This window comes from Dasypus novemcinctus, chromosome 18, assembly GCF_030445035.2.
Source record: "Dasypus novemcinctus isolate mDasNov1 chromosome 18, mDasNov1.1.hap2, whole genome shotgun sequence".
NCBI lineage: Eukaryota > Metazoa > Chordata > Mammalia > Cingulata > Dasypodidae > Dasypus > Dasypus novemcinctus.
The window spans coordinates 18,756,458-18,780,473 of record NC_080690.1 but is presented as its reverse complement, the minus strand read 5'-3'; the positions used below and the strand labels follow the sequence as shown (position 1 = coordinate 18,780,473).

Genomic DNA, 24,016 nt, shown 5'->3' with positions numbered 1-24,016 from the left:
CATATCATGCCGTGCTGGGGCCCGAAAAGGGGAAAGATCGTGACACTGGGGAGACTTGGGATGGGTGGCAAAGAAGTCAGCATTGACAGACAGGATATTAACCAGTGGGGTGTGGTGAGGGGTAGAGAGCTCATTCTGGAAATCTTTTAGATTGCATTGTCTGGTATTGTAGCCGCTAACCACATGCAGACTTCTAAATTTAATGGAATTAAGATGAAATTAAAACAAAGATCTAGTTCCTGAGTTACACAAGCCACCTCTCAAGTGTCCGATAGCCACATGGAGCTAGTGGCACCTGTATTGGACAGTATAGATACAGGACATTTCTACCATCACAGGAAGTCCTGTGGCGCGGCGCTGCTTCAGCTAGATTCTGGGTCGCATTCTGATTCACCCTGAAGGCGTGGTATCTTAGATTGCCGCTATAACCTGTTTCCAACTTTTTGGATCTGGAGTTTCATATTTTGTCATAGCCACTTGATGCTGTTTGTCTTTTCTTGGATCTGAGTGAGGGGTTCAATTGAAATGGTCCGGAGGTTATGGTTTCTTAACCTTTTCTAGGTATTCTGTTCCTAAAGAAAGGCAGTGAACATAAAGCCTTTTACAAATCTCAGAAAGTTTATAGGAAGGAGCCAAAACACCTCAAGTTGGCTTTTTTGATTTTTGCACCTAGTAGCACCTTGCAGAACTTGAAATAGGATCTTGCACTCCTCGCACCGGGGCTGAGGTTGGTGGAGGGCCGGCGGGTGCCTTTGTTCCAGCCACTGCTGCAAGCCTGGCCCCTGACGCTCTTCCTCTCTCCTTCCCGGCAGTGGGCGGTGAGATCCCCCTAGACATGCGACTCGGGGGCGGGCAGCTGGTGTCCGAGGAGCTGATGAACCTGGGTGAGAGCTTCATCCAGACCAACGACCCATCGCTGAAGCTCTTCCAGTGCGCCGTCTGCAACAAGTTCACCACGGACAACCTGGACATGCTGGGGCTGCACATGAACGTGGAGCGCAGCCTCCCGGAGGATGAGTGGAAGGCCGTGATGGGGGACTCGTACCAGTGCAAGCTCTGCCGCTACAACACCCAGCTCAAGGCCAACTTCCAGCTGCACTGCAAGACGGACAAGCATGTGCAGAAGTACCAGCTGGTGGCCCACATCAAGGAGGGCGGCAAAGCCAACGAGTGGCGGCTCAAGTGCGTGGCCATTGGCAACCCCGTCCACCTCAAGTGCAACGCCTGCGACTACTACACCAACAGCTTGGAGAAGCTGCGGCTGCACACGGTCAACTCCAGGCACGAGGCCAGCCTGAAGTTGTACAAGGTAAGACTGATGGGGGAGGACTGAGAGGATGTCCAGATTACTGGAGGGTGACTTGGGGTTTGAAAAGGGAATTGGCATGCATTTGTTCATGAAGCTGAATCGTGGTGATGGGGTTCACTTGTAACTTCAGGTTCTCTTTCTGGGGTACCCCATTTTGGGGGGCTGGTTTTATTTAGAGCAGCCTGATCCTGCCATGCTGCCCCCTTACCCCTTGACTGTGTCTCCAGTTTACTTCTATTTTCTTAAAGCTGCTCTTCCTCTCGTTCTAGTGTTTGTGTACCTTCATGCACTTATGCTTTCCCCTTCTCTTTACTCTTTCTGCTCTCCTATGCCATCCCTTTATTCCTTTTTAAATTCTTTCTCTCTCCTTGGTGCCCCTGGGATGGTTTGTTCAGGCATTCATTCAACAGATAGATACTGCACTCCTGCTGTATATCCTGGCTACCATTCTGGCCATGTGGCTCCACCATTGCACAAAATAGACCAAAAAAACAAAACAAAAACTACCTTCATAGAGCTTATGGTGGGAGATGGATGCTAAACACAACAAACAAATCATGTAGTAGGCTAGAAGATGGTAAACACTGCAGGAAAAATGGGACAGGGGAAGGGGGCTTTGTTGCCTCTTGGTTTTTCCTTCGCTTCCTGTGTTGTGTCCCCCCTTTCTCTTCTCCACTTTTTCTCTTTTGTTCTGGGCTTCTCCCTCTGCCTCCTTCTCTTCTCCCTCTATCTTTTCTCCCTATCCTTCCTTTCTATTCCTTCTTTCTAATCCACCAGTCCTTCTCCCAACTCTGTAGACAGTAATGGAGGGGGAGGTGCTTTGGATACTGTAAATAGTCCTTTCACTTGCACGGCAGAATTGCTCCAGACGTTTCTATTGATTTTCACTGGACTTAAAGCCTCACCTTTTTCTCTAATCATCCCATAATGGCTTTAGTATGAACAATCAGGTAAAAATTGCCATAAATCTACGTAGCCTCCTTCAACGTATCTTCCCTCTCCAGCGCTCCCTTTCCGTTGTCCTCATTTGAGTCTGTCTCCCCTCTCCTTTCACACTGTCTCCTGAGTCTTTGGGCCAGTGAGTGTTTCATTTCTGCGGATCCTGAATCAGTTTCATTTCCTTTCTACTCATCGTGATTTCAAGTGGAGATTCCAAAGAGGGAAGACTTGTGATTCTTTCCCCAGATTGGCTTCTGCCCAGCTTGATAACTGTAATTCACTTTACCATTGATCATTCTCAGGATGGCGGGAGGCCTGTGTTTTGGATGTAACTTGGATGTGGAGCGGTTTAAGGAAAAGGAGGAGAAAGCTGGAAGGTATTGGGAACTGACTGCTGACTCCAGCTCTGGGCGGGCTGGAGGGGTGCAGAAGGAGGCCTGGTCTTCATGCGGCCACCCCTGCTAGCGCAAGTGAGCAAGGACTTCAGCAGACCCGGCTCAGGTTGGTGGCCCCGTGGGAAGAAGAGGCTCTTTACAGTCAGTTTAAACTGGAGCTCTTCTTACCTTGACAAGGATGGGGCTGATACAGTCAAGAACACCCAGTGGAAAACCAGTGGGAAAACAGCATTTCTAAAAAAAACAGCATTTCTAAAGGAACCGACTGAGTAACGTAGCACAGAGGACTCAACTTGGCCACTGACGGTGCAGCGCAGCTTTGGTGGAGGTAGTCTGGAGATGGCATGAGGCCTGCCTCTTCCATCCGAGGAAAAGTGCCTTTAGATTATAAGCAGCATGTGCTGGTGATGAGCTTGGCATTGCCTCCTCCATGTGGCCAGAGTCTTGAATAAGAGAACACCAGGCTGGCGTTGGGGTTGGCTCCTGCAGGGCCCAGAACTTGGAGGACTCCCTGAGAGGAGCCCTTTTTGGTGACCAGGCCAGTCCATAGGCCATACCTGGAGTCAGGTAGAGTGAGCCTCAGGGTAGCTGAGAGGGGAGCAGCTCTGCGTGTGCTTCTCAACTACTGGCTTAGGTCACTTACCCTAGGAATTGGGTTGTGGGGGTAGAATGTGGGACCCAGTGCCTGAAGGAGAAGTGCCAAAATAGCTGGTTTGGCTGGCAATTTCCCAGCCTCCCCCTCTCCCCCCGACTTCAGGGGAGCATTCCTTGCTTCAGGAGCCCAGGGTCATTAGCCTGGTCTCGTTAGCCCTGCCTAACAAATGTCCCTCTGCTTGTGGTGGCTCTGCGGCTGGCGGCGGGAGCTTTCCCATCCAAGCCTGGTGGCAAGGAGAGAACGCAGGGCCACGCCCATGGTGGCCTTGAGCCTTTGTGTCCCTCCCTGTGCTTCAGATAAACTTCCCCTGCCACTGAGGGGCTCTCTCTCAGAGGGTTTTGTTGTCCAACAATTTGGGGTGGGGATTGGAGGTGGCTTGAGAATCCATTTTTCTCTAGGCCCTGGTGTGGCCTGTAGTAAATGGAGATTGATTGCATGTTATTTTTCCTCTTGCTAATGTAATCCATTAGCTCGGCACATGCATAATCAGTTTAGAGCACAGTTAACTGGATGTAATCGAGTTCTTTACTGTCTGCTAGAGAACCCCGCTCCAGATGCTGCTGACCCTTCTCACACACAGCTTCCCTCCTAGGCCCCTGCCCCACGCCGCACCCCCATTCCAGCTCCCGTGTAAGGGGTTCATTACTGGTTACTAGCTGGACTCCCCAAAGTCGCTTTCACTTCTGCACCTACCGAGGTGGCCCGGCTGCTCTGGGCTTCATGATGGGTTTCCCATCCCTCAACTGAGCCTTCCCCTGCCTTTTCTTTGTTTGTCATGTTGGAGGAAATGGAGTGGCAGTGTCAGGAGATAGAGGGTGCTGCTTTCTGCTTTGTCATCCGACTTCACACAGGTCCAGAGTAAATTCTCTTGATGTCATCAACACTGGGACCTACGTTGCTGCATCAGGACTGAACTTCCCTGAGGGTGTGAGCTCACTTCCAGTCTGGACATGAGGGAGTTGGGCAGATCTACACAACACTGGTGCTGTTGTCTCATTTACCTGGGATTGTCTAGTTTTGATTACTGTGTGATAGCATTTTTTTCCCCCAAGGAGGTACGGGGAAATGAACCCAGGACCTTGTATATGGGGAGCAGGCTCTCAACCACTGAGCTCCACCTGCTGCCTGTAATTTTAAAATCATGGTTAATTGTCAATGAGTTCTTCCTTTTCAACCCTTGGAAGTAGAGTGGAGTGGGGGAAGTCTGGGAGCCTAAGGCATTTGATGAAAGCTCTGTTCTCTTCTCTGGAGCCCAGGTTACTTTTGCAAAGGGCTCATGATTGAATTCTTTTGGGTATGTTTGTTTTTTTGATGATTGTGTTTTGTTTTTTAAATAGTGGTTGCTGTGGTCCAGCCATATGCCCTATGTCCGTTTGTCCTTCCATTACTGGGGTGCTCTGATTGCTTGTCTCAGCAGAAAGCACAGCGGCTCCAGTGGAGCTTAGAGGCTGAGCTTCTGTCCTTAGTGATGCAATTGAACCAGGCTGGAAGTGTGTTGTGGAAAAGGTATCTGCTCTTAGGGCTGAGCTCCAGGATACCTTTCTATTTTCCTGTATAAATAATGGGACCCCTTGTTCGGGGCCCTGCACTCTGGCCCACTCCCTCCACTGCCAAAATGTGGGATGTTCTTGCTTGTCTTAATTAGGGGGAGAAAGCAGTACTGACAAATCCAAGAATGCATGCCATCTGCTCTCCTCCCATGGCTTGGTTCAATTCTGAGGCCAGAGTATAGAGGCTCAGAGCTAGTGTGAGCTCTTCTGCATTTATCTGGACTTCCCTCTTACATGGTGTGAAATCCGTGGTGTTTTCTGTTGGGGGAGGAGGGGTGCAGAAAGGGCCATTGGAAATCGGGGCACACCTGCCAACTATTAGACTCTGGTTTTTCACTTTGATGTTTTTCTTTACCTGAGAGTCATTGAATGGAAAGCCATCAACTTTAACAGATAGATTAAGAGCCCACCAGAATCTATTACTCAAACAGTTCCCAGCTGAAGTGCCTTTGATTGGGCTAAGACCAAAGTTTCATATTAATCTTAAATTATACACAAGGAAGGTCGTCTCCCTGGGGGTTGGGTCTGGGCCACATGTGAACTGCCTTGGGCTAGCTGAGCAAATGGGCAGTGAGAAGGCATTGCCCAAGTCAGCTCTACTCTGCTTAGAGTAGGAACTACCAGTTCATTCAAGACTAAATAAAAGCCCCCAAATTCTCTACATAGTGGGTTTTTTTGCCCTTGCCACCTATTCGGATTATGCACTGGGGCATGGTATAAGAAACTCTCCATCAAACTCTGCATTAATTTAAAATCCATCTTCTTGGTTCTTTCCATGACATATAAGGATCTCATGGGGGCCCGGTCTCCCCGCGGGGCCATAGAATGGTGATGGGCAGATCAGAGAAGTTAGACCAAGATTCGGTTTGAGATCCGCATCCTTCCTGCTACTTTATGAGTGCTCTTGGGAGAGGGGGTCTTGGGAAGACAGCTGTTTGCTTTATGCCAGTAGGTGGTCCCTGGCTCCCTTTGTCGTTCTCTGGAGGCGAGCCTTCTGTCCCCTGCCCTCCCTGTCCTCTCCACCCTGGGGTGGCTCGGTGTTTGAAGCAGCGGGTCACGTCATCTGGTTTACATTTTGATTCAGGAACCAGTTTCCTCAAACCTTGTTTTCTCATTAGGCAGATTAAAAAAAATTTTTTTTAAGTCCACACTTCTACCGTCTTCTCCCCCTACCTTGTACATTCATCCCAAATATGAAAGGAGGGGAGTGTTTTCCTGCTGTTGATTTAGAAGGTGTGAAGGGCCCAGGTGTTTTGGTAAATATTCGCACATTTAGCCCATGTGCCCACATTCTCCTGCAGCTGGAGGTTTGAAGCTCATTTCCTCCAAGTTGATGGCTGGGGGCTCCTGGGAATTGGGGTCCCTGATCCTGGGCCCGGAGCCTGCATGTGGGCTCTGAGGGGCCCCTGCCTGAGATGGCCTCATGGACCGTGGAAGTCCCTCTGGCCACCAGCTCACTTCAGGGACTCTCTCGATGATCAAAAGAGCGCATCTTTTTTGAAGGGAGGGCTGACGCCGGGACCAAGCTTACTCTTCCCCGCTGACTGGAACGTGGGGCCCACGCGTCACCAGTGCCGTGGGGTGTGGAATGCGGCACCTGTCTACACGGCAGCTTTCCTTGCCCCGCTCTCCCTCTAGAATCGGCCACCCCAACTCCCCAAACATGTATTATTTCACACAACATGTACCCTCTGCTGATTGGCACTGGGCACAGGCTTTGTCAAGATTGCTCGGGTTGTGGTTTTCGACACACCCTCATGTCAAACAGGTAGCGTCATTGTTATCGTTTGTCTCCATGCTTTAGGCACTACCCAGTGGAATTAAAATCTTATTAGACATTCCTATTTTTAAAGTTTCCATACCAAGCATGCCACCTGTTGAAAATCAGGTTTGCAGTCCTTAACCATAGCACCTTTTTCCCCTTTTTTCCTAAATTCTTTTAGTATTTTTATTTCCTTGTTTTCCCTCCTAAATCCTTTCGTTTTGTGGATGGTAACGAACTGATTAGATCCTTTCAGAACAGGGATTCTTAGCCAGGGGTCCACGGACTCGTTGGCTAAGATTTCAGGGGGTCTGTGAGCTTGAATTAAAAAAAAAAAATCAGCCTATTATCTTTATTTTCTCTGACCTCTAACTGAAATCTAGCATTTCCTTCACTTATGAATGTATGCAATAAATAAATTAGAGTAATATTCTCATTTCACCTGACTGGCAGAGGGGTCCATGGAACAAAAAAGGTTAAGAAAACCCTTGTTTTAGAATATTAATGTATTTGTAATTATATCTTATATTATTTACAGAAGGTTAGCATTCTGTGTTTACCTCATGTGTAAGCTAATAAAAAAATGCAGAATTCTTATTTTTTATGGTAAAAGTAACATGAGTAATGTATGTTTAGAGTAGAAACATTTGAGAAATCCAGGGAAGTATAAGAGAAAGCAAATATCCACCTACCACACAGTGAAATAGTATTTCCTTCTTTTTGCCTGTAACATAGGCATTTTACAAAATTGGAATGACATGCATATACAGTTTTATGCCTGCACCCTTTCTCATACCTTTAAGTATTTTCCTCAGTTTTTAAAGTGCAGGTCCTTCTCCTGTTTTCTCTGACTTTGTTCTCCAGGAGCATCCACTGTTAGGTTTAGTTTATATTCTTTTGGGCCTTTTTTTCTATTTTTCTGTGCTTACACAGATAGAAATGTATGTGTGTGTACCTAGCTCTTCATCACCTAGTATAGACATATGCTCTTTCAGCTTGCCTTTTTCTTATAACTGTTTATTGTTGGAATCGTTTCCTCTCAGTGTATATAGATTTAGTTTACTCTTTCTTATGACTACTCAGTGTTCCATGAAGAGAATATACCATAATTTACTATTGAGTCCCTTTTTGATGTACATTTAGGTTATTTGCAATGTTTTGATATTACAGACAATGGTGTAGGGAATAGATACGTACGTGTATCTTTAAACTTGTTCCAAGAGGTGGACCTTCCTGGGTATACTTGCAAAATGTTGATAGATATGACGCTTTCTACTGGTTTCGTTCCCTTAACATTTGGTGATGCTCAGACCCCTGCACAGTGGTCCCACACAAGTGTTACCTTTTCATCAGCCTGATTGATAAACTTATTCTGACACGGGTCTCTTTAGTTATTCGATAGGCTAAGATCTTTGGGTGTAATTATTGGCCCTTTGTATTTATTTCTTCAGGGGCCCTCCTGTTTACTGCCTGTGCTTTTTTTGTCTTGCTGCGTTCCTTCTTCTGAATGAGTTGCCAGAGCTCTTGGTTTACCAAAGCCAGCAATCCTTTATGTGCTCTGCCTTTATGCAGTAGTTTCTCCCAGTCCTTTGCTCATCTCTAACTTTGCTCACCATGCATTTTGACATGTAACTTTTCACTTGTCTAGTGTCCAATCTGTCAGTATTTTTCTTTATGCCTCTACTTTTTTCTTTTCCCAGGGAGACATGCTTTTGTCCAAGACAATAAAATGATAAAAATAGTAACTAACAACTACGCAGCATTTATTATAAGCCAGGTGCACTTCTACCTGCTTTACTTACAGTAACTAATTTAATCTTTATTAAGCCACTTTTCAAATGGGGAAACCGAGGCACAGAGAGGTTAGAGGTCATAATCTGGAGATTATGTTGGAGTCAGTATCTAAACCTAGGTAGGCAGGTTGGTGTCATGTCACCAGTGTTTTCTTCAGTGCTTTGGAATCGGATGTTGAACAATTTCTGAAATAACCATCACTTCCTAACTGATGTGAAAAGCCATGCTTATCATCCCTTGTCCTTTAAATTTTATAGAGCATTTTGTGGACTCACAGTAAATTCCGGTCAGTCAGAACTTCTTTACTGAGTAGTGTTTGTCAAAAGCACTGGGGAGCAAGAAGAGGGGACAAAAAAGACACGGTTCTCTTCTCAAGGCATTTGAAGTCTCGTTGGTGAAGTTACTTCCCCTCACATTTTACTGTTCCTCTTCAACATATTTACCAGAGTGAAATTTCTTGGATCAATTGCTTCTATCAAACTTGCTGAGATGAGGGAGTTTCTATGAAAGGCGTGAGGGCTTGGAAGAGTTCTTTACTGTTTCTTAATGTAGACTATGACTCTCCCCATTTATTTTGAAGAAGGAATGGAGAGCAAATTCTGAAAGTCACCCAAGTTCCCTTTTCTGAAGAAATTGTTATTCAGATAGCACGGAATTATCATGGCTGTATCTGTGTATCTGCTTTACAACTGTCTTTTGCTTACTCGTCTTTGGGTCTCCTTTTGGGTTCCAGAGGAGGCATAGCACAATCCCTGACTTGGACCCCTTGCTCCTCAGCCCAATTTCATAAAATCTAATAACTACTGGTTTGTTAAAATACTCGAAAGCCCCCCAAACCCTCAAGCTAAAAACCCTAGACCTTCTTGTGGGAGAAAAATCTCACTCTTAGTGGACCGCCCCCCCCCCAAGAGGAATAAGTAACACTTGTGGAATTTTTTGCATGAATGACATCTGCTGTCTTAGGGGTGGTCTGTAACCCTTAGAATAATTTAGCTGTGACTGTTTCATTGCCTCTGCATTCCAGAAGAACTTGTGTTACAGTTGTTCTAGGTGAACCCAGTCTGGCAAGAAAGCTGTGCGGTGGAATGGGGCAAAGGCATGAACTCAATTTTGATGCCTTTCAGCTCGCTGAGGACTTAGCTTGAAAGATCAAATCGAGTTTGAATATATCTGTTTCCAACAGGTGTTTCTGTTTTTTGTTTGTTTTGAAAGGGAAATTGTAAGGGAACTATTAACATCATCTAGTTGACAGGACAAGGCAAGAGTTTTAAAATAATTACATAATACACCCGAACCATGTTCTTTCTTGTTTTAAACATAACTTGAAACTATAAATACTATATAAGTATAGGGAGGGAGAGACTGTTCCTATGAAAACCCATCTTGGTAATACTGAGTAATTTTATACTTAATATTTAATAAAACGAGATTTGCAGCATTTTTTTAAAAAAGCAACCAGGATGTAGGATGAAAATTAAAGATTTTTTTTAATGACAGAAAATCAGCCGCTCACAGAAATGATAAGAGATTATTGAAACCATTGATATTAGGGTGGAGATGCTTGAGAAGCAGTCAAAATGCTACAGTGGAGGCTTTTTGATAGGGTTGCCACATTAAGCAAATAAAAATATGAAATAAAAACATTTATCTGTTATTGATCTGAAATTCACATTTAACTGGGCATGCTGTATTTTTTTCTGGCAACCCTATACCTCTGGATAGTGAAGGAATTCTTTCATAGCAACCTGCCAAAAGGCCCCACAGGAGTACAGAGAGATAAGTGGCTTCCTTGTTTATAAAACCTCTTTTATTCAGCGTTTCCCAACAAAAGAAGAAAATTACAAATGCCTCTAATGATGATTTCCAATTTTTGTTATTTATAGAAAACTGTCCTATCAGATTTTCACATTACGTAAAATGCTTTTCCTATAATGGAATCTGAGATTTTTTTTCTCTGCAGCTATTTGTTAAAATTCACTTTTCCCCTAATTTTTCCATTATTTTCTTTATTGCAGTACTTTTGTGGGCATCCGGAGCAGTTCAGTTTTGCCAGATGCCTGGACAGTTCTTCCTCACGTGGGCTACCTGGGCCTCTCTCTGCAGTTGTTATTTACGTGTAGACATACAGTGTTCCTGTGCTGAGCACTGGGGATGGCACACTGAAGACCCCAGGAGCCTAGGGTGTACAGGACACTGGTAGGAAATGCAGAGAGCAGATCTGAAGTGGGACCAATCATCAGGAACCTTCTCTAGGGCGTTTGTCCTCATCCTGTAAAAGGCAAACTGGTTAGAAGGTGAGAAATGTTTGTCTACTGAGCGTGTTTGATGTGTAACCTGTTAATTAGCAGGGCAGGTTCCCAGACCCAGGATGAGGGCCCCCAAAGCGTACCTGGTCTCTTAGGTCAACAGTCGCAGCAGCATTTCATTTGCCGGAGGCCTGGGCACGGAGCTTGCTGGAGGAATTTCTCATCCATTCGCTGCGCCTTTTGCATTTGTGTTCTGGCTCTTTGGCCATTGGTTCCTTCTCATGGATTGCCGTTTCTTGGCGACCACTTCTCAGCTGACCTCTGTGGACTTGCCTGGGTGACACCTCTCATCCCACGTAGCCCTTGTCATCATAGCCCTCAGAACAAGACCTAAGATTAGGCTAGGGAACATGATTTGCTCCTCTCCTGTTGACTCAGACTCCAGCAGTCTGGGCCACAGATTTCCCAGACCACTCCCCTGAGTGATCCCTGGGAGACAAACAGAGAATTCTTGCACTGAGTTAACAGCATTTTCTTTCTTTCTTTTTTTTTTAGGTACCCAGCTGGGGGGATTGTATGTGGGAAGCTGGCGCTTAACCACTGAGCCACATCAGCAAACCCCGAATTGGTTTTTTCTTTTTCTTGTTGTTTGTTTTTTGTTTTTAGGAGGCATGGGGGCCAAACTCAGGACCTCCTGTGTGGGAAACAGGTGCTCAACTGCTTGAGCCACATCCCGCCCCCAACAGCATTTCTTGAGTGGCGATTTTGTGCAGAGCACAGGAGCAGGATTTTGTGTTGACTCAGGCCCATGATTCTGTAACATGTTATTTTAAAATCTCTCTTGTTTAGGGAACTGTTTGTTACGGCATGAATTGGGAGTGTGCTTCACCTCCATTTTCCATTTGCTATACTGTGGATTCCCAGCCCTTGCATGTTTTTTGCTTGCTTCCTGTGTTTCTCCTGCTTGAGAAATTTTTTTCTAAGTGTGCCCTTTGGCCAACCAGAGGAAGACAAGTACATAATCAAGTATGGGTCTGCATTAGGAGATCTTTTTTTTTTTTTTAAGATTCATTTTTATTTTTTTAAGTATTTATTTACCCCCCTGTTGCAGCTTGCTTGCTGTCTGCTCTCTGTGTCTGTTCACTGTGCATTCTTCTGTGTCTGCTTGTCTCCCTTTGTTGCGTCATCTTGCTGCGCCAGCTGTCTGTGGGCGCGGGCCAGCATGCCTTCACAAGGAGGCCCTGGTACCCGAACCCAGGGCCTCCCTGGTAGATGGGAGCACAGTCAATTGAGCCACAGCCGCTTCCCTGGAGATGGTTATTTTTCTAAAAGCTTGGAACAAACAAGACATAACTGTGTGGGACTGGAAATTATTTTCTGGTGCACCTTTACTTCCCTTTTACCTTCCTCCAACCAGAAGTGTTTATCCTGTTTGAAAAGCCCCAACATCATTCAAGATTCCACACCTTCTCATTTGTGTCAAAGGAGCACAGGTATCATCAAGCAGAGCGTTGGTTGCACAATCTTGCTGCACACTTACAGGTTTTTTTCAGTTCATTTTAGATAGATGGATGGATAGGTAGGTAGATAATTAGATAGCTTGACAGGTAGATGGGCCTTTGGGGCACTGGGAGTGAGAATATCAGAGTTTGATATTTGCTCCCTGGACCCCACGGCCCTTCCAAGGGGCTTTTGAAAGGGTGCATGTGTCCCTGCCGTGGTTGTGCAGATGAAATGTCCTTGCTCCTGAAGATCAAGAAAGGGTCTGACTTTGTTTATGGTGGAGACTGTGCTAGCGGAATCTGTCCACCTAAGTTTAGAACTCGTCTGGCTGATTTATAATAGGATTCATTTGAATGCTTTATGTTCCAGACTTTATGAACTATTGGCTGTCATGGACCCAGGAAGCTTCTCTGATCAGCGTCAAATGTTTTTTTTAACCTCCATTTAAAGCAGTCTGTGTTCTGTGTGTGTGAAATAGAGGAAGCCCCGTCCCCCAGAGGGCCACTTCCAGCCAAGTAGTTTCTTGCTCCAGATGGTTTTCAACATCATCTTCCCAAACCTGCTCTGCCTTCCCCTCTGCCACTACCCTCCTTTCCCCCTCAAATAATTAAAGAGAGAGAAAGTTTGGGGAGCATTCCTAGGCTTTTTAAGTGGTTTCCTCACCGTCCTAGATATTAGGCAGCAAGTGCGACTCTCTAGCCAGCTGTGGTTTCAGAAGCGTCGTGGGGAACGATTTGGCCAGAGACACCCGCCTGTGTGTGCTTGTTCACTCTCTGTCTCTTGGATGATGTGTGCCCTGGCCATTTCTGTCTCTTTTCTTGCCCTGCCTGCGTTTCCATTAGCGATGCTGCCAGCTGCCAATGTAGCAAGACCCCACAGCTTTTCCAGGGACCAGAGTTCCGCCCTCTGTCCACTCTCGTCATGTTTAACTTTGAAGCTTGAATCTATACTCGCCTCTCTCCATCTCCATTATCCTGCTGTGATAATCAGCAAGTCTGAGCCATTGGGGCTTGGAGTTTATCCAGCGTACAGACTCGGGCATCTGCAGGTTTGTTCTGAGGTGCCGCACCCCTGAATCATCCTGTTGGAAGCGACTTTCCTGTCTGAGTCCTATCCCCCAGAGGACCTTAAACCGACTCGAAACGCCCCCTCTCCTCCTCCCTGTGCCCACAAACATTGATACTGCTCTTCTTTGTGCTGTCTGCTCTGCAGCCCTCTTGGAGCACGGCATGCGGAACAGGATCTCACCTGGGCAAGTTTCAGACAGAAGCGTCAAAGCCCAACTGCGCCGAGAGGAGACTAATTACACAGCTAATTAATCCAGCAGATGTCACTTGAAGGGCTTGTTTCTTCATGATTTGGTTGCACACATTCCACATTACTGAGATAGGCATTCGGCGCTGTTGGGAATGTCTTTTTCATCAGGCTTTAAGGAGTAGCATATTTCCTGTCTCTTCTTTAAGCTTTGGGGACACAGCCCTCGTTTTCCAAAAAGCGTCCTCCAGCTCTTGCAGCCACAGACCCTGCCTTTGTCCCGAATGCCTGCCACGCCTCCCTTGGGCACTGAGGGCGTCTCTGGAACACGGGTTAGTTTGTTTCCCTAAGCTGTTTGTAAACTTCTTGACAATCTGGCTGCCTTAGACCATGTGGGTCTCTCTCAAGAGTCCAGCACAAGACAAGACAAGCAGATGCTCAGGAAATGATTACCAACTTCTTTCCCTTTACTTTTTGTTCTTAACTGAAAGCAAGTTTGTCTGAAAGGGAAGTAGCAGAGGGAATGTTGGAAAGAGGCCCTTTAGATGCCACATGGTTATAGTGGCTAGATAAGACTTGATTAGTGAAATCAAACGAGTCAAGCACGGGCCACAAAAGGGTTCTTAGAGGTACAGGAGTGGGGTCAGGAAGCAGGAAGGAGGTGGTGTTTTCTTTCCTTCCCCTTTAAGTGGTGGACACAAAATAGAATAGAAAGATATTGTTTTCTGTAGGTGGCCTGGGGCAGCTGTGGGTGCAGGCGACCGGTTGGCCTGAAGCTGGCCATCTGTGCTCGCAGAAGTTGACCGGTTCTTGGTGGGGGCGCAGTGCCCGTTCAAGGCCCTGGACTCAGTTCTCCTTGCCCTCAGTTGTGTCCACCCTGGGAGTGACCCCACCAAGGTCCCCCCAACACTGTTGATTTCCCCGGGGATGTGACACATCCAGTGCCACGTTCTACTCCCCATGACCTATCAGCAGCCCTGCAGGGTCCTTCAGCAACCCCCCTCTCTCGGCTTCCGTGGCACATGCTCATCTGTCTTTTTCCAGGCCCTTTCTGGCCCCTTTTTCTCATCTCCTTGTTGGCTTCTCTCCCATTGATTAACTGCAAATGTTAGAGCCCCGAGGGCTTGGCCCAGGTCCCCTTCTTTCAATCTGTAACTCTCCCTGAGTGGCTTATTCAGTCCAACGGTTTTAAACCCCATCTACCTTCTGATGACACTTAAATCTATATCTCTAGTCCTGCCCACTCCGTGTCCAGCTTCCTGCTCGACATTTCCATTTGAGCTTCTAGTAGTGGATTCCTCAGCCTTAGCCTGGCCTAGACAGAGCTCTTGCTGACCATAACCACTAAGCCTCTTTCTCCTGTAGGCTCCCCCCATTGCGGTCAGGGCCACCTCCAGCCTACCCTTTGCTCAAACCAGAAGGCTGTGAATGAACCACAACCCTTCCTTTCTTTCACCTCTCTATAGCGCAGCGGCCACCCGTCCTGTATGCTTTACCTTCGGAGTTCATTTCCACCACATCTGTGCAAGCACCCATGGTCTCTCACTGTCCTAGTACCTCCCTGCTTCTACTCTGGCCCCTTAAAATCTACTCTCTACACTGTAATTTTAGGAAGGTGAACATCAGGTCATATGATTATCCTGCAAAGACCCTCCTATAGCTTTCGATCCCACTTAAAATCCAAAATTTTTACCATGGCTTATAAACGCCTCTGTGATTGGTACTCCTCTTGCCGGGCCAGCCTCATCTTGTAGCACCACCGGCCTTGCCCACCACAGCTCAGTCACACTTGTCTTCTTACTGTTTCTTCACCATGCCAAGTATGTGCCTGCTGCAGGACCTTTGCACCTGTTCTCACTACCAGGAATGTGCTTCCCTGACCTTGTCATTCAGCTTCATGAAATGCCTGGTCCTCAGAGCAGCTTTCTGTGACCACTCACTCTCAGCTAGCTACATGTGTGTTACTTGCTCTTACCTCACTCTTGTGTACTTCCCTGCATCACGTTTATTATGTTTTTTCTGTTTGTACATGTATTATTTTGTCTCCCAAGAGAGCCAGGGCTGGACCTCAGTTGCCTTGTTTGTGCCTATGTCCTTAGTGATTAGATCAGTGTTTGACACCAGCTCCATAAATATTTATTGATGACAAATGTACCAGCAGAATGTGCTGTTGGTTTCTGCCCTACCCTAGAATCCGGCGTAGCAACCCCCTCTGAGCACTTGACTTTTCATAAGTCCAAAAGCACCTGCTGAGGTCACCTGGATGTCTCATGTGGACCAGGGGGCTCCAGAGCTGTCTGCAGCAGTGCCATTTACCATCACATTTGCCCGGAGCTTTAGTCCTGTGTTGACCTGCTGGGAAACAACCCTGGCAAGATAGTGCAGCTTGTGTCAAAGCATTCTGAAGATTCCCAGAATGCGGCTGGCCTTGGGTCTGTATCCCGAATCCTGCAGATGGCTCTCACACGGACTGATGTGGGGGTGGAAAAAATAGTGACACTTTACCCCTTTTACTTGGTATTAGAGATCAATTTTACTGAACTATTTTTTCTCGCCTCTCTTCAGTTATAAGATCCTTAACAGCAGGAAGTGTCCTTTTTCATTCACCTTTGTATCCTTCCTGGTGTCCTGCAAGTGTTAGGCAGAATTCAGCAAATGTCACTTGCAGACCTGGTACCCTAAGGTGGAATCTTCTAGGTAGGAACTTAAAGATTAGGTTTAACCCTCCCACAGCCCACTCTGTTTCCTAGGATTTCCTCTACTCTATTGACTCCTTCACTCCTTGAGCAAATGTCTGCATCTTATTGATGCTAATGAGTTCTAGATCTGCTTGTACCCCCTGAAAACCATGTTCCTGGTAGTGGAACATTCCCATAAGAGAGGAACTCCAATCTGCTTCTCACTCTCTGCCACACAACTTTGAGCATCTTCTTTGAGCAGGGTAATGAGCTAGCTCCTTTAAGGGCCGTTGCTTTTAAACTTTGTTGATCCTAAAGGAAACACATACCAGTAGCTAGATCGTAGTATTTCTCCTTACTATACTGTGCTACATTCTGTTTCTTTCTACTCTATCCTATTGCAGCTTTTTTATTTTTTGTTTTTACAAATGCTGGTTGTGATTCCCTGCATTGATCTCATGATGCACTAATGCAGGGACTCTCAATCTGGGGAGATTTTTAAAAAATGTGCCTGCCTGGCTCTGCTTTTGTTTTCTGTGGGATTCTAAAGTGCAGCCCAGGTTAAGAACCACTTGCACTGATGGGTTGTGAGCTAAAATTTGAAAACCACTGCAATACAGGACATAGAGAAGAGTTGCTGATTTAGTAAGAGCAGTCGATTGTGTGCCTCATGTTAGCCAAGACTGTAGGAAGAGGGAGAGAGAAATTACATCCAGTTGGTTAGAATGACTTCATGGAAGGGGAGAAAGCCGGTGTTTGGGCAAGATTTGAAGAAGGGAGTCATCACTTAGAAGAGCAAGCAGGACAGGGGACAAGGTAGATGTATCTTTGGACTGAAGGAACCTGAGGCCATTGCTAACGTAATTCCAGTAACAGAGTTTTCTTTCATTACTTGTGGTTACTATGACTTTTAAAAGAAAATCAGTTGTGAGCTTAGCATTTTGTATTACACTGATAATGTAGTGGAATTTGGGCCTTTTTAGTATTTGCTAGTAGGGAGGTCTAATTAAATATTGTTAAAATAATAAAAATACAAACAAAACAACAAAACCCCATCAACAAATATTGAACTTTAGTTGCTCTATGCATGTTGAAGAATTTAGGGGTTGAGTGCACTGTTATCTCCAGTTGGCTTTAGAATGCATCAAAATATAAGATGCATTGATACACGGGTACAGGAGTGGATAGATGGACAGGAAAGTGTTAATTTTAACATGTGGATATTGGAATTATAGGTGTATACTACATGATTCTTTCACCTCCTCTCTTAGGTCAGAAAATTTCATAATATAAGGTGGGAGAAAAATACCCAGTCGTGATGGTTAAGTGGGCTTTTCCCCTCTGACCACCACCACGTGGACGCCACCTGTTCGGGGTGAGGTGTTGCCTTCACCACCACTGTCCTCCCCTCTGCTTTCCCACTCCATTGAGAGTAATGCTGGTATGCTGTTGGGTCTCTGACAGGGCATAAACGGGTTATTTCTGGTTTTGCAGGTGAATGCGTGTGGACCACTGGAGGTACAGAGACCTACCTGTTGAAACCTCTCAGTCAACTCTGTAATAGGTAGTGGAAGTCCAACGGGCTCTTGGTCATTCCAGAAGTGTTTGGGTACCCACTAGATGCCAGGCTTATATGGGGTGCCGACCAGAAGACTTGGAGATAGGAAACCCAAGCGCCTCAAGAGAAACCCAGTATCTCTTGGGGTTTTAAAGAGAGACAAATTCTCTGGTGTCAGGCTGCCCAGGTTTGAATCCCAGGTCTTGGACTGATATTCAGCTATGTCATTTAATCCCTCTCTATTCTTCATCTGTAAAGTGGGCTGATAAAACTACCTGCCTCATAGATAGTTGAGTGAATCAGTTGAGACGATACATGGAATATGCCTAGAACGATAGTCCGCACGTAGACCCAAAAGTGTTATTTTTGAAGAATATCTTTTATTTGTATTTGATTTTCTAGTTTGGTGTAGCCTATGTAATTGAAGTCATTTTCTAATTTAGTTTTCATTAACTTTAAACTTGGCATTTTTGGTTTGGATGGCTGAAAGACCGTTTTTTGTTTTGTTTTGTTTTGTTTTGATTTTTGTTGTAGTGTGTGTATGCCTGTGTTTGTATGAAGGGGAAAGCATTTCCTTTAACAGAAATGTGTTTACTCTTCAGTGAAATGACTTTGGGCAGGCAATTTAAATTGGCCTTGTGTGAAGAATGAGGGACTTCAGTAGGTTGCTTCGTCCCTTGCAATTCTTAGAACACTTTTTTTAAAAAAGGAATACTTCCATTTCTTCTCCTAAGTGATGGGGCGAGAAGTGACCCAGTGGAAGTATTTCTGAAAGCTAGAAAGTTGGAAAATATTTCTTTTTGCTACCACTTTCTTAGTCCCTTCTCTGAGAATCACCCAAGGTGTCTCAGTAGAGGGAGAAAAAAAGAGTGAACTTACTGACATAATTTTTCAATATTGTCCTGTGTAACTAGGGGATTCAGAATTTGATTTTTTTTTTAAATAACAGGACTTCCTTGTAAGCTCCAGCACATCCATTTTTCCTTTATGTGACCAAAATAAGATGCAAGTGGTATAGAGTACACAGCATACTCAGAGAGAACTATATTCTATTTTTTCATTCCTTTATATATGTGTATAGTTTCCTTATTAAAGCTAATGCATATTCACTCCAAACACACCCAAACATACATACTTACAAGCTATACTCCAGAAGTGCACAGCATGAAGGGCAAACATTGAAATCGGGAAGTTAAATTCTAGTTAAATTAGGATTTTTTTTGACATCGGTGTGTTTCTATGTTTTGTATTTGTGTCTGTTTATATTTTGTAACCTTGGCAGTACCACCTAATATGTTAAAGGGGAATGCAAGTTAAGTGTTAACTGATGCTGCAAAGCTGCTATCCCTGCCTTGCATAAATGAGTTCACTTACATTGAAAGCCACAGTGTCACTGGCATGGATGACTTAGCATTGCCCTAGGAGTCGTCCTTTCCTGTTTACATTTGTGTCCTTGCTTGTGGCCGTACCATCCCAGCCTCCATTCACTGTAGCAAACACCTGCATTCAAGGATGCAAAACCATTTCCATGGCAACCCTTTGTTATCCATTAATTTCAAATATACCAAAATTTTCATTCAGCTGAAACTTTTTTTTTTTTTCCAGCCATGCATCCCCTTCTTTCCCTATTTATACACTGGAGGTTAATCTCCTTGGTTGCTCCGCCTTCCCCTTCTGAAAACTAATTTTTTTTTTCTTGTAATGATGTAAGTTGCTCAGCCCTGGGAACTCCGATTGCAGCACCCAGGCAACAAATGGGAGGAGATGCCTCCCTTCTTGATTTGAAAGAAGCTAAAACTTAATGTGAAACAATCTTTAACATCTAAAACTATCTGTAGAAAAATTTCACCAGCACATTTTGCCTGATGATTAGATCAGCGTGAGTAGCTCTAGAATGCATACTTGAAGAGCAAAGCAGCACTGTGCAATTTGAATGGTGAATTTAATGCATAATCTGACAACTGCATTTTGGCAACCTAAGTTTCGTGCTGATGTCAAGAGATGTGTCAGGAACATTCCCATGGCTTATGTTTGGAAACACCTATGAAATTAAATGCAAATCAATGCAGGAACATACTATGATTACAAATTTGAACACAAATGAGGAAATGCAAAATAAAGTTTTGCATTTCACATGTGGTAATTATTGCTATCAAATAGGTTATTATAATGTCCAGCATGCGTGGTGGATAGCTCAGTTATTACCCCATGTTCCAGACTTTACATTTTATAACTACTGTATGCAAGTCCTTTGTATTTCTTACATGCTTGGGTGTAGGTAATGATTCTGTCACTTATTCTAAGTATAACCATAATCTTCCTCATTTTTTAGAAATGTAGAGATACTCTCTTTGGTTTCCTCCCTGGTCAGTTTTATGGGTATTTCTAATTGTACTAATTCTGACCTGTTATTCACTGTTAGTGACGGCAGGTGAAAGCAAGAGAGCCAGTTTTGTGCTGTAGCTGTGTAGATTTGAATTACTATTATCTCCTCCTTAGCGGCTTAATTTTTGAAGAACTGTTGCTATTCTATGCACATCTCTTGTCCTGCTCAGTTTCCATCTTAGGATTTAGGCTTTTGTGGGCCTCCAGATACTTTGCACTTGTAAAACCTGTCTGCTAGAGTAGATCCCCCAGAGCCTATCTCTTCTTTCCTTTATCCCTTTTTTGGTAAGGTGACTGTCCATTTTTCTTTTTTCCTCCAGTTCTAAATATTTGGCAAAGATTTTGATGTGCGGAAGAATCTGAATGGAGCTTTTTACCCGATACTCCTCCTCTCCTTTGGGTAGACAGAAAGGACAATATAAAGAATGGACACTGTGTGTGAAGTGTGTTCTTAAAGGAAATGTTTCTTTTCGTCTCGTCCTCCCTCTCGTGCTAGGGGTCTCAGAGCCTCAGCACATCCGGTGACTGTAGTTGATTCAGCATAATTGATGCGGTCTCATTTCCCACGGCTGATGAGGATTATATCAGCTTGGTTTAACAGTCTCATTTTCTGCTCCCAGTGCACCTTGTTTTAATGCGTTTCAGTTAATGAGGTAGAAGAGAGGATGAGGTGTTACTCTTTATCCAGACAGTGAGCTTGTGCGGAGGGCTCTGTCACAGCCCACGCGGTGGCCCCGGGTGTCCTCCAGAGGCAAGTCCAGGCGAACAGAGCCACCTTTTTGGAACATGGTTTTTCGTGACTAATACAGATAATGATTACTACCTATACAGTTTGCCAAATAGTTTTATTACTACGATTTCTTTTCCTAGACATGTCTTTAATAGGTAATGATAAATAGATTATAATTTGGATCAGACCTTGGGATGGAGTAGAGAGAATCAATCAATCCCCTAAAAGCTTTTTCAAACCTTGTGTGCCTTTCAAACCCCTCCCCACCCACTCAGAGTCAGTTAATTTGAAGCTGTGCAAGTAGAAATAATTTCCAAAGTCTAAGAAGGACCAGACTCTGGGTGTAGACTACTGCTTGTTGGAAATAGGTAATAGAATGCGTGGTTTTGTTCTGTGAGTCTGAACAGAGCTACTGGTGAAGTGGGGGGGGGGGGCGGGTAATTTTATATGAGTGAGGCCTGGTTTAGGGACAGGACTTTGTTCTTGCTCATTTTGGGAAATGAGGCCCAGAGGTGGGAGCCTGTTGGAGTTGAGGTGCAGACCCTCCACCCTCCCTTCTTAGAGCCTCTTGGTGAGCAGGCTGGCACCTCAGAGCACCCAGGAAACCAAGGCTGGATGGGTGTTTTGTACGTATTCCTTTCTCCAGCTTCTGGATGCACGGGGAGTAAGGGGAGCTCCAGGGCTAAACAAAAGGGGCCTTTCCCCCTTTGGGCCAACCTGAACCATTTATGACAACCGCACACCCCGTCCCGCGTCCATCTTCACTTCAGCCCCTTCCTGCTCTCTCTCTCTCAACGTGGAGTGCCCTAAATAGTTAAACCCGTGCCAGGCCTTGGCACAAGGCCAGCCCCGTGGGGTGCTGTGCAGGGTGGGGGCAGTACCCCAGTGCATCCTGGCTTCCCGGAGGCAGAAGGCAGAGCGGCCATGGGTTTCAGCAGGAATTAAACAATTACCAAGTCTTAGTCCTCCCCACCTTCTGTGGATTGACTCTATAAATTGTCAGCCTGTTGACATTTTAATGCGAATTATGTCATGTGGTATCCCCTTTGATTTCGACATGCCTCAGTTTGTAAATACATAAGCCACTCAAAGGCTTGTGGTTAGCGTTCACCCCCGAGGGCCTCGGGGTTTTTGGTGGGGGAGAGCTCTCCGAGAGAGCACAAAGCAGGGACTGTGCCTGGTGCGCAGAGCCTTTTACTGCTCCCCTGGGCGCCTCCGACGCAGGGGCTGCGCCGAGGGCCCGCGGCCTGGTTAGTGCCATGCCCCTCACCCCCCAGCCCCCACGGGGGCACCCTGAAGACAGCCCCTTGCATCTGAGTGATGTGGTAGTTTTTTTTGGGTGCATCGATGGAAGAACGTTTCGCCAAAGTCACACCGTGTGGCTCCGCTCTTCCTCCTGGAAAGCATGCGGTTGCCTCCCTCCGTCATTGGCCCCCGGAGAAGAAATGACTTATTCTAGGTTCAACAGCAAACCAGGAGGCCAGGATAGCATTACCTGGAGCAGATGTTTCCTTTGACAGGGCTTGGCTGGCCCAATGGGAAAATGATTCAGGAAGAAATTCTTGAAGAAAGGATTGTTAGGAATTGAGATGCTGAGGAAGAAGAACGATGAAGAGTAAGGGCTGGGAAGATGGTACTGGAAAAAGAAAGACTCGGTATTTGTGTGGGAGAGGAAGAAAGAATGGAAGCTTGAAGATTCGGAATGTTTGCATTCCAAAAGTGAAATTCAAGGGAGGATTTAGTGAAATAGGCTCTAAGAGGGATTTTCCAGTGAGAACAGGTAAGAAGAAGCACCTGTCCCAGGATGCTCCTCCAGCTCTCTGTTCTTAACAGCCTGTTTTCCAGCTCCTGATCTCCTACTTATTTGAGACTCTTCTTCAAACTTAACAACCCTGGAGGAGCTGGCTTCTTGGTGATCTTTTGTGTGTAAAATGTCAATTCTCAAAAAAACTTAGAATTAGCCATTTTGAGATTTGATGTATTGTGTGTCCAGAGGCCAGGATGATGTCATCCCGAGACCCTAAGAATGGACTTGGAGTGGGGCAGTTGGTCTCTGCTTTGCACAGAAGGGGTGGGAGCCAGTGATCTTACCCCGTCTGACTGCAGCGGCTCTTCGGTCTGGGTTGGAATTTGGCTGACTTACAAAAATGTCATGGGATCTTTAATGGCTATGGGTGGTCGGGACCTATTTCCCACGTGCTGAGTAATTCCAGTTTCATGTGTGAATAATGCCCATATTAAAGCAATTACAGCCATACAAAATCTGTAAAGGAAGAAGGGGCCTCAATACCTGTTGATCAGAGACTCTTTCAGCTCATTTGAGAAAGGACTGGTAACTTACTTCCATGGGGGCTTGAAAAGGCTTTCCGGTGGATTCTATATTTTAATGCATTTTTAAAATAAAATGTCTCCTCCATGAATACATCTGGCCTTTATCACTTGGGGGAGTGCCTTAGCAAAGTACCACAAACTGGGTGGCTTAAAACAGTAGAAATTCACTCTGTCACATTTCAGAAGGTCAGCAGGCCAAAATCTAGGAGTCGGTAGGGTTGGTTCCTTCTGGAAGTTTCAAGGGAAACTCTGTTCAATGATTCTCTCCACCTTTTGGTGGCTGCCAGCAAACCTTGGGGTCCCTTGGATTGTAGCTGTAGCATTTCTTTCTGTCTCTGCCTTCATGTGGTCTTCTTCCCTGTGTGTCTCCTGTCCCCAAGTCCCCCTTTCTTTTCTCTTATAAAGACACCAATCATTGGACATAGGGCCCAACCCAAGCCATCTGACTGCATCTTAACTCCATTTGCAAAGACCCTTTTCCTAAATAAGGCCACATTGTGAGGTTCGGGGGGCGGGAGCACTGTTCAGCCACTCCAAGGAGGGAGGTGAGTTAGGGGGTGGGATGGAATGTTTGTGTGTGTGTGAGTGGGGAGGGGAGGAGAAAGGAACAGAAAGAAAGAAAGAAAAATCCATCCCTACAGTTTCCTTCTGAAACTCTGGGAAATTATGTTAGGTACCTGTGCTCCATCTAGTTAGAGTTTAGGTATAAGAGCATGTGTAAAATAAAATGACAAGACATTGTAACTATGGCCCAAAAGGATATTATTCCCTGCTAATTTTTAAAAAGTTCCAATGGATAAATGTTTTTCCAAAGGAGAACAAATACTACCTTCCTATGCTTAAAAAATTCATAAAATGTTGTTTGCAACACGCAAACTGGTCTGTTTCTTAACTTCCTCTATATCGTAGTGAATGTAAGTTAAGTCT

The 24,016-nt window shown here is 45.3% G+C and overlaps 1 protein-coding gene across 2 annotated transcripts in view; it reads left to right on the top strand.

Moving 5' to 3' along the window:
- The window catches only part of ZFHX3 (zinc finger homeobox 3), a 262,125-nt gene that overhangs the window by 98,409 nt on the left and 139,700 nt on the right, over window positions 1-24,016 (top strand). For both annotated transcript variants that reach the window (XR_009181527.2, XM_058279776.1), the window contains exon 3: window positions 813-1,309. Coding sequence is in view for 1 of the 2 variants with exons in the window: in XM_058279776.1 (XP_058135759.1) it covers window positions 813-1,309 (497 nt within the window). In the remaining variant the exon portion in view is untranslated. The remainder of the gene's footprint in view (window positions 1-812; window positions 1,310-24,016) is intronic.